At 43.5% G+C, this 16,080-nt stretch overlaps 1 protein-coding gene across 1 annotated transcript in view; it reads left to right on the top strand.

The window, feature by feature from the left end:
* The window catches only part of LOC138284995 (indolethylamine N-methyltransferase-like), a 108,363-nt gene extending 98,621 nt beyond the window's left edge, over positions 1 to 9,742 (top strand). Inside the window, exon 3 of the mRNA XM_069224394.1 lies at positions 8,591 to 9,742. Within this exon, the coding sequence (XP_069080495.1) occupies positions 8,591 to 9,020 (430 nt within the window). The 3' untranslated portion in view covers positions 9,021 to 9,742. The remainder of the gene's footprint in view (positions 1 to 8,590) is intronic.
* Positions 9,743 to 16,080: the final 6,338 nt, after the last annotated feature.

The following is a 16,080-nucleotide window of genomic DNA, read 5'->3' as shown; positions in this document are numbered from 1 at the left end:
GCTGACTTTGGGTGAAGGTGCATGGGCTGGAGGCTGTTGTGAGGTGGATGGCTGTGGGGTGGGTGTGTGCCTGCGTTTGTGTATCTTGGGAGGGGGCGTCACAGACACACTGGGAGAGGACACAGGGGATGGTGAATGGTAGTGGGGGTGTTGACTGCACGTGAGTGGGGTGTGGTGGTGGGTGTGCTGGTGATGGTAGTAGTGGCTGTAGAGGTAGTGCATACAGGTGTGAGTGTAGATGAGACTGGGAGGAAGGAGGGAGACAAGGAGGAGGAGGGCACAGTGGAGGCAGTGGATGTTGGTGTGTCTGCATGTGTGTGATGCTTGCGTGAGTGCCTGTGGGATGTGTGGTGCTTATACTTGCCTGAGCTTACCTTGTGTGTTGAGGTGTGTGCATGCTGGTCTGAAGGTGTGCTTGGGAGAGGCTGGGGTACAGTGGATTGGGTCTGGGTGGAGGAAGTTGGAGGGGGGAGGCTAGACACAGGGACAATGGCTGCCATCAGTACTGAGGCCAAAATCTGAAAAGCTTGCTGAAGGGCCACCTGACCAGAATGAATTTGTTTGTTGCAACTGCCTTTCTACACCCTGGATGGCATTCAAAATGGTAGACTACCCAACAGTGAGGGACCTGAGGAGGTCAATGACCTCCTCACTGAGGGCAGCTGGGGTGACTGGGGCAGGGCCTGAGGTGCCTGGGGCAAAGGTGATGCCCACCCTCCCGGGTGAGCGGGCACGGGGCAAAGGCTGAGGGGCTGCTGGGAGGGCGGTGCTGGAAGGGGGGGTGGCGGCTGTACCTGTAGACGGGGGGGCACAGATGTTGCCGCCACCACAAGGGAGTTCCCATCAGAGGATGAGTCTGTGTCACTGGTCTCAGCTCCTATCCTTGCCGTGGAGCTCCCCTCGCCCTCCGTCCCACTGGTGAAGTCTGATTCCGTGGTGTGGCCCTCCATGGCCATGTGGGATGCAGCCCCCTCGTGCTCCGGTGCCACTGCTCCTCCGCCTGATGATGCTAATGCACACAAGAACAGGGAGACCACAAAAAGGGGGGGGATGACAGAAGAAAGACATGTTGAGTACATGCATTACCGCTTCCGTTGGCGGACACGACAGACACACAAGCCCCCTGCACTGCGCCACACTCTTCGGCTCAACTGTTCAATTCCTGGGAAATGGCCTACTAGGCTATGGACAACATCTGCACACATGGATGACACAGGGGCAGAAACTAGGTGTAGTTGGCACTCTACAGAGGTGCAGTGGGGTGCCACATGGCCTGCCTTACAGAGGGACCTTGCCTACGGAACTCGCCCTGACCTAGGGAAACCCACAGCCCACGTCCCCCACCCAACCCCTCCACTGCGCACAAAATCAGCAGAATGAGAGTGTATTCACCCCCTTGTAGCTGCTGTGATGCCCTCTGAGGCTCCGGTGTCTTCTTGCTCCAGCGGCAAATGTCCTCCCATCTTTTCCAGCAGTGGGTGCTCCGTCTGTGGTAGACCCCAGGGTCCGGACGTCCTTGGCGATGGCACGCCAAATATATTTTTTCTGGTGTGTGCTGACCTAAAAGATTTGTACAGGGGGAAGAGAAACGTATTACCAACAGCACCGTCAAAGTGATTGGCCCCCATCCCTACCCTTGCCATGTGGCACATGCACTCACCGTCGTTTCATGCACGCCGCACTCTCCCCCCTTCCTTCTTACATCAACCTCTCTCCACACAGGCATAGCCCATACAGCATGCTCCCAGTGTACTTATCTGTTGGTCTGGAGGACGGTAGAGTAGCATGTACTGGGGGAGGACCCCATCCACGAGTTTCTCCAACTCCTCCGATGTGAAGGCAGGGGCCCTTTCCCCAGACACTCAAGCCATTGTCTCTTCCAGACCGAGGTCACAGCAGCACTTGCAGTGTAGGTCCTCTCCTGTCAAAGATCAGGTATCGAGTGATTGAAGTTATAGAAAATAGCGGTCACATCTGCGGCGGTGCGTACCGCCACCGCCGGCATACATTGTCATTGGCTCCTGGGACTCAAAGGGTCCAATGTTAACCAATGCAGCAATGTGCCGCAGTCTTCGACCACCTACCGCGACGGTGTACAACGCCAGCGCAGTTACCTCACATCCCATTGTCCCACTTTAGAGGTCAGGCAGCCGCCATTTCAGGGGCCCACATGGCTTCATTTTCAACTGCGTCACACATACCTAGGCCTAGACTTTACACACATACAGGCCACTTTTTTTATTATGATTGGTGTTCTGTGTAAGCTGTGGGTACGTACCTCTGAGTTGTTTGACTCTGTGCTCGCTGTTGTCCTTCATAGGCACCGTCCGCTGGGACATGTGAGGAGATGGCGGCATCCTCCGGTGTACCGACCGTTGGTGGACCTGTCGATAATGGAGGAAAGACATGTGATAATCACATACAGGCTTGACCGTGCCACAATCCAGGAACTGTGTACCTGGTTGGAGCCAGACCTGATGTCAGCCATCCGCCATCCAACAGGAATCACCCCTCAAGTGCAGGTGCTGTCAGTGCTCCATTTCCTTGAAAGTGGGTCATTTCAAACAACTGTGGCCATTGCATCAGAGATGTCTCAGCCCATGTTTTCCAACGTGTTGTCCAGAGTGTTGTCTGCCCTGCTGAAACACATGCGGAGCTACATCGTTTTCCCTCAGGTGGAGGATTTGCCTACAGTGAAAGGTGCTTTCTATGCCCTGGGACATATCCACAACATCATAGGTGCCATTGATGGGACCCATGTGGCTTTGGTCCCCCCCCACAGGAGTGAACAGGTGTACAGAAACCGGAAGAGTTATCATTCTATGAATGTGCAGATGGTGTGTTTGGCCCACCAGTACATCTCCCATGTGAATGCCAAGTTCCCTGGCTCAGTGCATGACGCCTACATCCTGCAGAATAGCAGCATCCCTTATGTGATGGGCAACTCCAGAGGCACCGTGTGTGGCTATTAGGTGAGCACCTAGAAGCAAGACAGTGGGAATGGTTGTCTGGGTCTGGGGATATCCCTCCAGGTTAGTGTGTATCTAACAGTTGTCCCTCACCATTTGCAAGTGACTCTGGTTACCCCAACCTGTCATGGCTACTGACCCCAGTGAGGAATCCCAGGACAAGGGCAGAGGAACGCTACAATGAGGCCCATGGGGGAACTCGGAGGGTGATCAAGCGGACCTTCGGCCTCCTGAAGGCCAGGTTCAGGTGCCTCCTTATGACAGGTGGATCCCTACTCTACTAACCAAAGAAGGTGTGCCAGATCATCGTGGCCTGCTGTATGCTTCACAACTTGGCTTTGCGACGACAGGTGCCTTTTCTGCAGGAGGATGGTCCAGATGGCTGTGTTGTTGCAGCTGTGGAGCCTGTGGACAGTGAAGACGAGGAAGCAGAAGAAGAAGACATGGACAACAGAGACTCAGTGATCCAGCAAATTTTCCAGTGAAACACAGGTAAGAATACAAACCTGCCTACTACATGTACTTAAACACTACTTCCTCTCTACTGTCTGTCATTTTCACCCAGTGTATGGTCACTGAGTTGTCACTTTCCCTTTCAATCTTACAGATCTGGGTCCCACAGTGTGACATCTGCATTGATTCCTCATGGACTAGAGCTGTGTGACATAGGTATGTCGACATTGCAAATGAAAGAGCTTTTTGCCACATTAATTGCTAATACAGTATTCCGAAATCACAGGCTGACTCCAGATTGTTTTATTCTTTAAGGGTGTTTATTTTAGTGCTCAAAATTGGAGGGGGTAGCAAAATGGTGAGGGTTGATAGTGGAGGAATGTCCATGGCAGAGTCCAGTCTCTTAGTCTCACAGGTTCATTGCCTAAATGGGCATAAGAAGTGGAGCTGGGGCAGTTTAAGGATGGACAGGGTGACAAAGTGGGACAGTAGGATGACAATCAGGGTGGTCTCATTTCTTGGCTTGGCGGGGGTCTTGTCATCGTTCTCTGTCTTTGTCCTGGATCTCAGGGACCGTTTGCGAGGTGGTTCTCCCTCTGCAAGGGGTGGGGTGCTAGAGTGGTGGTCCTGTGGCGGTGCCTCCTGTCCACTAGCGCCAGCGGAAGTGGTGGGCAGTTCATCGTCCAGGCTAGTGTCAGGGGCCCCTTGTAGTGCCACAGTGTCCCTCCTGGTGATGAGTACTTCCTTCAGCACCCCTACGGTGGTGCCCAGGGTGGAATTGATGGTTCCTCCCTGAAGCCCATATACTGTTCCTCCTGTAAATATAAAGTACAAGAGGCACTCATTATAACATGAAAAATAATAGTACTCATGAGTCAGTATACATAGGCAATGTTTTGATACTTCATCGATACACACGCGTACTCACGCTTCACGTTTTGACTCATTGGAAGGTGGATTGATATAACTGATATCAGATAAGTTGCTTAACGGAATTATTCTGGGATTCGCTTGTAAGGAATACTTATGATATAGGACGCATCTACATATATGTTTAGCCCTGATGAAGTCATTGGGAAACTCCCGGACGAAACACATGTTGGCTATCAATTTGGATGCGGCTGCTAAAATTTAAATAATAAGCTATATCATCTTTTGAAGAATATGATTGAACTTTGATTAGAGAAATCTGGACTTGGACTTTGGATCATAGCAATCTTGGAACAACAGATCAATTAATTCTACTATTTGGATTTGGACAGTGATACTGTAATTGGGGATTATGTTGGAAATAATCCTATTAATTTTCAGAAATATATGACAAAACATTGCCTATGTATACTGACTCATGAGTACTATTATTTTTCATGTTATAATGAGTGCCTCTTGTACTTTATATTTGCAATAGTGCTTTTAGCATTTATCAAGACCTTTTGGGTGTGGTCTTTCAAGAGGAATCTTTCAGCAGGAATCGAGTGGGAGTAAATCCCATCCAAAACCAGTTCCTCAGTGGCCCATGTCTCCTGGAATAAGGCTATATCAAAATGTTGTATATAAAGCACATCCTCATCAACGGCCAGTTTAGCAGCAAGACATGCCACATTTGCAGGAGATCATCTTCACCCCATATTTCCCAGTCCCATCAGGGGTGTGATGAGGCTCAATAGATAACACTGAACACAGTGGGCTTTTGTGGGCGGAATTTAAAGCTGGGGAGAAAATTAGCAGGGTGACCCCTGGCCTTATTGTGGGAGCAAGAGCTTAAGGGCGGGGGAGAGATCAGTCTCATCCAATTCGCCCAGCACAGATTAATGGTTAGAGACCAGTACTGCAAAGTTGTGTGCCAGCAAGGGAGAGGGGGGGGAATTTAATCTTATAGTTGTATCCATATACATGTGCTACTTTTTTGATCAATTCTAGTGTAGACTCACTTGAGCCAGGTTGTAATTTTGTCGACATCCACTAATATGGCCACGTAAGGGCACGCAGCTGGAGGAAGATCATCTAGAGATGTGGTTGTGGGGAGGCCTAGCTGCCTCTTGTCATGGTGGCTGAGTCACCCACACCATGGGCTAATAACACAGAGGAGCTCTTCGGTGACGTACCCTGTGGGCCTTCACCCTTTGACTTATCTGGAGGGGTGACAGGTACAACAGAATGGGGGGCCCTATTGAGTGAGCAACCCCAAGTTTGGCTTCTCTCGCCCGGTCGAGCCCGCCCAGAGCACAATACTCGATTGGGACCAGGGATACCCGGACCATAGGGATGCTGCATAACAGCATTTACATCACTGTCCCGCCTATCCTCCCACCATATTACTGGGTCTCCCACAAACAATATCAGCTAATTTGATCTTTATTTGCCCCAGACGGTCACACATCCCTGTTAGTTTAGATTCTATAGTGTCTACTATTTCTTTGTCCAATGCTCTCAACAGGCCCTCAAAGTACTTTCTACAAAGAGGAGCGCTAGGAGTGGTCAAATCCATTGTGGCTATTGTGTTTAAACTCTTTCGTGAAATGGCAGATTCTTTTGATTTCGGCCTCTTTTCTGCTTTATCCTTGGGGTCATTGATTGGACATCTTGTTGCCCCTAAGAGGGAAGATCCAAATTGGGTTCTTGTGTTACGTTCTTGCAGGCCCCCTCCAGGCAATTGGCTTGTGTACCTGCTTGAGGCTGTAACAAAGCTGACAAGTGGTGTCTCTCTGCAAAAAGGATTTCCTTGTCAAGGGCGCCCACTGCCTTTTTGATGTTACCATCCAACGTGCCAATTTTCTTGGCTACAGACCCTGCCGGAGTCAGGCCTTGCTTGCACTTCACCATCATAAGCCCCCTAGCTAATTACAGAGAGCAAAAAACGAGCAATTGCAAAAAGGAGTGCACAGCCTAGAGGAGCATACAGACAAGAAACATATGTTCAGCTTGATGAAATAGCCAAGAACTAACACAGCACCTTAAAAACTGGCCCCAAGGGGGTGTCTCACCCCAGCCTACTCGGGCCTCCGAGGGGCGTGGATGGGCCCACCCTTGGCCAGGGCACGTTTCGCGCATCGGGGCTGTGATGCGCCTTTGTAGCACTAATGGGCGCCAGGTGATACTCCAGGCGGGAAATCTGGGACAGGTAGTGTCCACGGCGGCAGCAATTGATGGCAGTTTGCCCTCCTAAACCGCATTAAACCAATCCAGTATCTGGGGCAGGTGTAATCTGCACCCCAGTAGCACGTTTCCAGCAAGGGATTATGGCCCCGAAGTAGCAGTCCTCGAGGCCCAAAATTATTTTGTTAATTTGGGTTTGTTTAAAATAAAACTATTCAATTGATAGAGGTGAGCACGTTGTGCCTAGCACTGTGTTTTTAGAACGCATTCTCAGAACGTGGAATGCAGCGGACCTACGTGGATTCGTGGTTTGGGCTAAGGAAAAAGGATTTGCAGGAGGTGCTGGCAGTTAGGGGTCACTGTACGAAGTTGCTTGTTTTCAATAAAACAACTTCTTTCATGCGACTGCCTACTACTTTCATTACCTTAACATTTTTTTTATCAGGAAAGTTGGTGGAGCAGATGTTTCCTTTACTTAACTGTTTTAAACTATCTGTGCCATAGCTTTGTAGCAATTGTAAGTCTTGGACCACTAAGGACTTTTGTAGAATTGGTCTTTTTCACAATACATGCCTCAAGTGCAGACAAATTCAGATGGATTTTGGGTGAAGGTGGAGTTAACAACATAATTTTTAACCAGTTAAAATCTTTCTGTATGGAGGCTAAGCTTTTAAAAGTGTAGGTGACTTTTTAAGGACACATCAGAAATAAGAAGGTGCAAGTATTTTGAGCACCTTGCTGAAGTAAATATTAAATTAAGAATGACCGCGGACACGTAAATGAATCAAAGAAGATTTTCGTGCCTTAAAGCATACAGCTCGAAAATGCATTCTTTTGTTTTCAGTGTGTAATTGTATAGGCCTTGCTGTTGAACTTGTCCAGCTCATTTCTCATCCCAACAAATGTCCCCATGAAATACTGTGTCCAGTTAGGGCATTAACAGCATATGTGCAATGTGGCCCTATACAATGTGTGACACCTTTCAGGCAGTCAGTATATGTTTTATCATGGGAAGTTTAGTTCTTTTTTTAATTAAAGAGAATGAGCTGAAAAATACACTTTGAAAAACACTTGGGTTAAAAAGAATGTCTCACACATAGGATGGCCTATTTTTGCAGTTATTAAGCAAAAGGTTATGCAAAAGTTTATTTCAGAAAACTTGTTCTCGTGACTTTGAACATCATGTAGTTTTACTTTATGTACTTTTTATCAGCACTTGTAAATACCGACAATAAAAAAAAAAACATGACATTATCTCTGGTGCACAAATTTCCGCTTGGCCTAAAATTCCATTCAGGTGATAGAGAGGCCCTCTACCCTAAGGAAAATATTACTCTCAGTGTACTCTGAGTACAACAATATGCTGATATTCAGCAGAACCTCTCTCGATAAATCGCTTTCATCTCCATAGTCAGCTCAGTATTGAAGCTTTAGGAAGCACCATTTAAGGTGTTTGCTGGCGAAATGTACCATGTACCAGATGGCTAACTTGAAGACACCTGGTCATCCTGCAACATGTCTGCAGGCCCCAGGACAGTATCGTGGCTGAAACTGCAGTGTGTGTGCACAGGGCTTGAGCGCAGAACGCAGCCAATTACCAATTGAAAATGATGGATGCAGGTCAACCTAGCCCCCGGTGAGCTAAAAAAAAGTACTGGTGTGTCCATCGGCAAGAATTTACCACTATGTCCTCCTCTTTCACAGGGAAAAAAGCTGTACAGTTTACAGTGTCAGAATATTAGCTGGTTCGGTGGTTCCATCAGCAAAATGCTTGTCGCGCGGACCTCCAGTCACAGGGCCACTACGTCACTAAAACAACTCATTCCAGCAGTGCTTAGCACACTATGAGGAAGAAATACGCTAGTCTAGCAGGCAAAGTTGGTTAATATTAACAACTGATTCAGTAGAGATAGTGAGTTAGACATTAGGCCGCATACAAATTCTTTAGTAGTAATTAAACATCAGAATCGAATTATATGGAATATTTTTAAGGCGTGCTTGCATATTCTGAAAATGAAGTTGAGTATCAACCTGTTAATGGTGTAATCTAAATTTTGTAAATTCATTTTTAGGACTAAATGTGCTGAGAAAGAAAAGAAGATAGGAGCAACAGTCAAGCGAGTACTTGAGTGTGACGTCACAAGGAGCAATCCACTGTATCCAGTCGTCTTGCCACCAGCTGATTGTCTCGTCACTTCATTGTGCTTAGAATCTGCTTGCACTAATTTGAACAGCTATTCACAGGCCGTTAGAAATATCACAACACTATTAAAAAAAGGTGGGCATCTAGTTATGTGTGGAGCCAATGGATGTACCAACTACAGGGTTGGTCAAAAAATATTTCCTGCTCTAAACCTCAGTGAAGAGATTGTCAAGACCACACTTATTGCTAATGGATATGTTATCAAGGAGATGAAGATACACCCCCTTTCAGCTAAGCAGAAGGCCGATTTTGATTACTTATCGGAGTATTTTTTTTTTCTTGCACAAAAAAATGTGTAATTAAACCACTAGTAGAAAAAAATTAAACACTTTTCTATGGTTTTAAATAGTGGCTTAGTTTGAGAATATGAGAGTCAGGGTGTGTAATAGAATTACGGCGTATTTAAAATTCTAAAATAATGAGATGTAGGAACAACTTTTCAATTGTCTTGATCCAATTAATTCAACACTCTATGGCATGAATTGTTAAAGTAGAAAGTTGTGACCCTCCTGTTCAACAATGTTCCATTGGGCATAATATTTTAGCATTGATACTGAGTTGTCTCATTATGCCTGTCTTTATTCTATTTGCCAATTTAGGCCAACTCAGTCAACTAAAATTCTCCTGCTTCTTTGGCAGGAGTCACTTTGAAAGATTAAAAAACGTGGCATCTTCTCTACCTTTCCATTTCCCACAGACAGACCCCCATTTATACTTTGTCCAACAATAGACCCCTAACTAACCCTCAAATCAGGGGAAAATATAACTGTTATCTCTTAATGTACATCATCTGTTTCAAGTACACGGTGTTACAGCGATAGTGGAATCTTTCTGTCGTGGCATGGTACATAGTGTACATGGAGGACCGGTACAGGTAATGCACAGGGGCAAACGGTGTCAGAAGGGCTGGCCTGTGTGAGACTTCCTAAATGGTGCCATGCTAAAGAAAAATGGTTCTGTCAAGAGGTCAAAAACACGTGCAGCAACAAAATATATACAAATAAAAAACTCTAAAGACTCACTCTCTGCACTTCAAGCATTTGTGTTTCTCAATTATGTATTTGTTATGAAGAATGTCTTTAAGTAAATCATTGTAACAGTTAAATCATTTTCAAAGCCTTCATCTCAAGAGAGGCAAAGGGATATATATTATTGAAATCGCTTAAGGCTTGTTTGTGAACACTTCTTAGTGGCTATTAACATATCCTCACTGACTGTGATACGACATAGGTAAAAAACCAAAAACTCTAGAAAAAATAAAATCATTTGTAGTTTATGTGAATTTTTTTTTGAATTTTTTAAACAGGTTTTTCGATTATGGATCAATGTTACAAAAATTTTGTAGGAGAAGTATTTCCATGAGAAGAAAAGGTTACTTTAGCACATTTGTCTGATCCTGGTTAACGCTTGTCATACCTCTCTGGAGAGGCCACATTTTTGACCAGAGAAAAATACTAGGGCATTTGTGTGCCAATTCAGTTGTTGACTGCTCATCCTTTTCAGTGATTAGGTGGCAAAAATAGGTAAAACTCTAAATATTAGAGGGTTTAAAAGTAAACAATAAGTTTGACACAGGCACTTCACACTCCAGTTATTTTTTTTTCGAATTTTCTCAGAGATTAAGAAGTTGCACCATCCAAGAGAAAATGCACAGATGATCCATTAAATTCACTGCCTTAGAAGGGCAATGTTGGCTTATTTACAGCACACTAAGGTACAAATTAGATGATAATCTCAAGAAAAAGAATATAACATTCTTAAATGGAGGAAAGAGTATCCTCACGTGCTCTTGCATCAGCTATTAGAAAACACAAATGTTAAATTTAAACCAATGAGGATAATGTCAGGGGAATTTGCATTGTAATATGCTTCTATATGATTTAAGGTCGAAAGTATCTTTTATAAATAATCGTGAAATATCTTATTCACAGTGTCATGGGGGAGTGTATGTATAGGGGACCTACCGTAAAGAAAAAAAAGAAGAGTTAAAACAGGAACATCCACTTGTAAAGAAAAAAAGAAGCAGGGTGACTGATATTTATTGTCCCAAATAACATAAGACTCCCCACATTCAGAATATATTGGGTGGGATAAATAACACACAATTATGAACTTTCATTCTTTAGTGATTACCACACCAAAATCGGCATATCCCAGTAATTACTGAACACTTTCCCCTGATATATTTTGGCAGATTTGATCTGCCAAAATGTATCTTGGAAATATTTCAAGAGTAGGTTGTAAGCCATCAAAATCATTATTCTGGTATATGCGATAACAGTTAAAACCCCCATTCATCAAAATTGTCTTGATCAGCTACTTGTGAGGGGGGCCTGAATCTTGATTTATAAAAAGGATCCAATAGAAATTGCAGAACTATCAGACTTTTTATTTTTTTATCCTAATACTGAAGGGAAAATGGTTCACCTCACATTAAAAAAATATATGAAATGATAGAAAGTGCATGAGGCCAGAAATAACCAATTTGTTATTGTCTTATACAAGAGGGAAGGGAAACCTACATTGTTTTCTTAGGTCATTTTTTCTTGGAATTAAATAATGGAAGTGTTAGCGCGCCTGGTCCTTAGTAAGTAAACTCACAAGGGGACGTGTATAGGTCGATAAACTTTTTCAGTCACATGGAGTATCCTAGCTATGTAGTAATCAATGACTATCAATAATCAAATATACCGATCAATAACTATTAAACAAAACATTCATCAGTAGTTATTAGCATAAAAAATTCATGAATAACCACAACTCAATATTCGTTTTAGCAATTTTATTTCCCTATTAGATACAATATTAATTCACGAGGTTAATTCAAACTTTATTCAATTAACTCAAGACTAATTCATTAGTGACCACCAATAACATAATCTAATCAGAACTTGAGAAAACATAAGTTCTAATGCTTCAGCATAAGCCAGCAAAAATGAATATGACATCAGTAGCAGAGTTCAGCTAATCAGTCAGTTAATCATTTGTCTCTGAACATGTCAACGTCTTAGCATAGAACCCTCACCTAACCTATATTAGCATTAGCATGTGAGATCTAATGCAAAAACAGTTTAGAACAAGGATTTGGAAAAACATCTAGCTAAGAGAAAAACTATTTAGACAGCGCAGTTGGTACCTAGAAAGAAAAGGCACAAAAGGTATTCAGTCACATTGTCGTAGCAATCTATCCACAGACTGGATCAGCAACAAAGTCAGTCTTCGCCTTCAGGTCATCAATCGATCAGCAACGCATTAGGCTCTCAAGAGCATGAGCCTAATTGACAAAGTCTAGCATCAATTTCGGCAAAGGTCTCTCCCCAATCATCTGCTTCTAACATCTCTCCATCTGCATCAGTTCTATTCTGAAGTTTCTCCCTCTCTGTCATGGCATTATATCAAAGTCACCCAGACCATCCCCTAATTCCTAATTGATCTGTTAGTCACCAGTTATTACTCTACCCAATAACTTAAATTTTTCAAATCTATGAATTATAATATTACACCATTCTCAGGGTTTCGATTGGTTCGCTGTACAATGTCCTCATCATCCGGCTCATCGGCTATTGAAAATGTTGCATCTTCTTCTCCAGTCAGTGTTTCCATTGTCCAAGTCCTGGGAACGTACATCTCATCTGCTTTACACTGATTTTGATACATATTCTAGGTCCATCATCTCCTGTCCGTTGGTTCATTGCAGAAAATTCTAGCTAAGCAGACTTTATTAACAACGAGCAGTTCAGGGTCAGTTCAGCACATTAGCTTCTCTACACTGCATGATTATTCAGCTTCTGCATGAGGCCTGGCAAAACTAGGCCACAACTTTGGCTAAGTTAGCTTCTACAATATAATGTAAAACATATGTTATATATCTCAATATGACATATTACTATATTGTTATTAAGCATTTTCAACATTTTGCATATTTCTTGGTCATTTTTAGTATAATCGTGAATCTTGGTGACCACTCTCCATGGGCACATTTTCAAATGTGCACATTAATTTTCTATGTTTTGTATTTCTATCATTTTCTTGTTAATCAAAATGCATAAACACTTATTATTAATTTTAATTAACATATCTGCTTCAGCAATCCCTCCTCTGATGACTAAATAAGTAATCACACTATTTTTACATCATCAGTTTCACAGTTCGATTTCCTCAGTAGTTTGTCTCCTTCTCAAAACTTGTCTATAGATTCTTTCCCGTTTTCGTTCTTCCCTCCTCTGATTATTTTTAGTTCTTTTCCATTTAATCTTTTGACACAATTTACATGAACCCCATAATCCTAATATGCAAGCAATTACAATTAATATTCCCTGTATGATTTTCAATAATACCCCCTCCCAAATGTTACTAAGCCAATTTCCCACAGAAGCAGATCTCTTTCCAACCTTTTCCCAAACTCCTGGTTCCTTCAATTCTTTTAAATTCTTACTTGAGTTAGTCAGGTTAGTAAGTTAGGGCCAGATGTAGCTAAGTAAAATTTTGCGTGTTGCAAATTGCGAGTCATACTGACTCGCAATTTGCAACTCGCAAAAGTTTAGGCAGAAAGGTGTCTCAGACACCTTCTCTGACTTGCTATGGGGTCGCAAAGACCCACCTCTACAATATTAATGAGGTGGGTCGCATTTTGCGACCCCATAGCGAGTCCATGCACTCACAGGGATGGTGGTCTGCTGGAGACAGCAGACCTCCATGTCTGTGACTGCTTTTTTAATAAAACAGTTTTTTTTCTTTTTGCAGCCCGTTTTCCTTAAAGGAAAACGAGTTGCAAAAAGAAAAACTTCCGAAACCATTTGGTTTCAGTTTTTTCAGAGTAGGCAGTGGTCCAGAGGACCACTGCCTGCTCTGAAAAAACATTTTTTTCGGCATTCTCAAAGGGGAAGGGGTCCCATGGGGACCCCTTCCCTTTTGCAAATGAGTTACCACCCACTTCAAGTGGGTGGTAACTGCGAGTTGGTTTGCGACCGCATTCGCTGTCACAAAGCAACTCAGCATGGCGATGCGGTCGCAAATAGGAAGGGAACACCCCTTCCTATTTGCGAGTCGCATCCCCAAATTGCAAGTCGGTACTGACTCGCAATTTGGGGATGTGCATCGCGATAGGCTGTTTGCATGGCGCAAACTGCGTTTTTCGCAGTTTGCAACATGCAAACAGCTACCTACATCTGGTCCTAAGTCTCTTATCTCCTTACTATTGTTAGGAATGTACAAACAGCAATGCCTAGAGTCAATCATTTTACAGACTCCTCCATCCTTCGCTAAGAGGATGTCTAAAGCAAGGCGATTTTGAAGCGTCATAGCTCTATCCGCAGCTAATTCAGTATCTATCAGGAGTATTGCCCCTGTAAAATTTGTCAGCATATTATCCACAATAGTAGACAACTTTCGTATTTTGATTGAATTCAGGATGACTCCCAGTGAAGGCATCACCGCACCAAAGATATCTCCCACAACAGCAGGAAAGGTTTCCCTCTTCTGTCCCTTATGATGTAATTCAGTCAATTTCGGAAACTTCTTTAAGTCATCTGTCTGGTAAATCTTTGGGAAAACTATCCCCAAATAACATATCCCATACCATCTTCTTGGAAGACAGTAATAAGCATTAAGTCCACAAATATAATAGACACCAGTAATCGCAGGGTCCTGACCATTCAACATAAAGGTCCACATACTCTGAAACAAAACCAAATCACATGCCTACATCCACTCGTTCCCACAAATAAAGTGTCATTGCGTGATTTTGGCCTATATACTCAAAGCTTCCCTATGTGTAATGCATATAGTGCTAATTTTCCTTGCACTTCAATTGCAGTGTAAGCACAATCATTCTTATAAGTCCATTTCTCTAAGCCTTTTTCTAATTTTCCTTTTAATGCTTTTCTCCTGTCATCAGTATGCCCTGTGAAGCTCTTTTCTAAAGGTGTTAGCAAGCATGTGAGGTTATTTCTGTGTGTGTATGCGGTTCCAAATGTTAGTGCAGGCTCAAAGAATCCTCTAACTAATACTATATCATGATCTTTAGCTACTCTACTCAAATATCTAATAATAGGAACAAACAAAAACACTACATCATAATTAGAGTAAAAATACTGTATATACTCTTGATTATAGAACCTTGTTAGTAGTAAACTACAGCTTATTCCATAGGTTAGCGGAAGACTGTGGTACGTAACTCCTTCCTCGACTGACGAAGGAATTTGCGTACACACAAGACAATATCTTGCATCCATCGTCTCAACATATTCACTCAACAAGCGATAGAAAACATTAGAAGAAAGATCTCCTTGAGCATTGGTATAATCATGCAAATACTTCTCATCTAACGTAAATTTCTCTAATGCCGTTAGTGTAGTAGTCTCAGAAGCAGAAGTATGATTGGCTCCTTTCACATCAAGAACAGACATTCCCACAATCACGACTATAAACAAGATTCCACACATAATTGCCAATCCAACACTCATATATCTACAGCGCCTAGAATTTCTAACTTGATTATTCAACTCAGCCATGATCTACAAAGAATCAGAAAGCAGAAGTAACTCTTATATAAAGTGCAGTAAAAATAAAAAATAAAGAAACATTCTTCTCTCGCAGTTCAGTCTCACATCCAGGAACCCTTTTCCATTGTCAAAATCAATTAGCAGCTTATCTCATCCTGTCACGATTCACCCTGGGCTTACCGTCGAGGTTGATGAGAGGTGGTGAACGGCCCCGGTTCCTGCAGGTCCTGCTTTGGCCGAGGTAGGGGGACCCCTTCCGGTAGCCACGGTGCTGTTTGACAATAGTAAGCCACTACAGTCCGTGCCCTGCAGAAGGAGTCCCAGAGGAAAAACCCCAAAAGGGTAAAAAACCTCGAACAGGAACTCCCTGAAACAGAAGGAGGACACAAGGACGTTAGGACGGAAGATACTGGAGTTCAGGAATACTGGAGACAAAAGACAGGTCAAGAATAACTGGCTTCACAAGAGGAAACCAGCCGGAGCGTGACTACCACCACAGGAGTGTTGCAACGCAATGAGAAAGAAGCTAGATTCCCCTTATATACCCCTAGACAGGAAGTGAAAAACAGGAAGTAGAAATACCACCATCTTGGATTGGGGAAAAGTTCATGATTAATGATAAAGAACATGCGTCTGAAAAAGAGAAGCAATGCATGCAGGGAAGAGAGGATTTGAACAGCATGCTGGGAAAGGGAAAAGCATGCATAAAAGGCAATCATGTGCATGCATTCGGCTTTTGCCTGTGTGACCGGTAAGTGAGGGCAAAGAGGGTTTCCCGAACATGTGTTAAATAAACAGAGTGTTACGCGTGCTGAATGCGCTATGTGCGGCAGGTTTGAGACCCGACTCGGTGTCT

This window comes from Pleurodeles waltl, chromosome 3_1 (genome assembly GCF_031143425.1).
Source record: "Pleurodeles waltl isolate 20211129_DDA chromosome 3_1, aPleWal1.hap1.20221129, whole genome shotgun sequence".
NCBI classification, from domain to species: domain Eukaryota; kingdom Metazoa; phylum Chordata; class Amphibia; order Caudata; family Salamandridae; genus Pleurodeles; species Pleurodeles waltl.
This window is presented reverse-complemented; position numbering and strand designations above follow the sequence as displayed.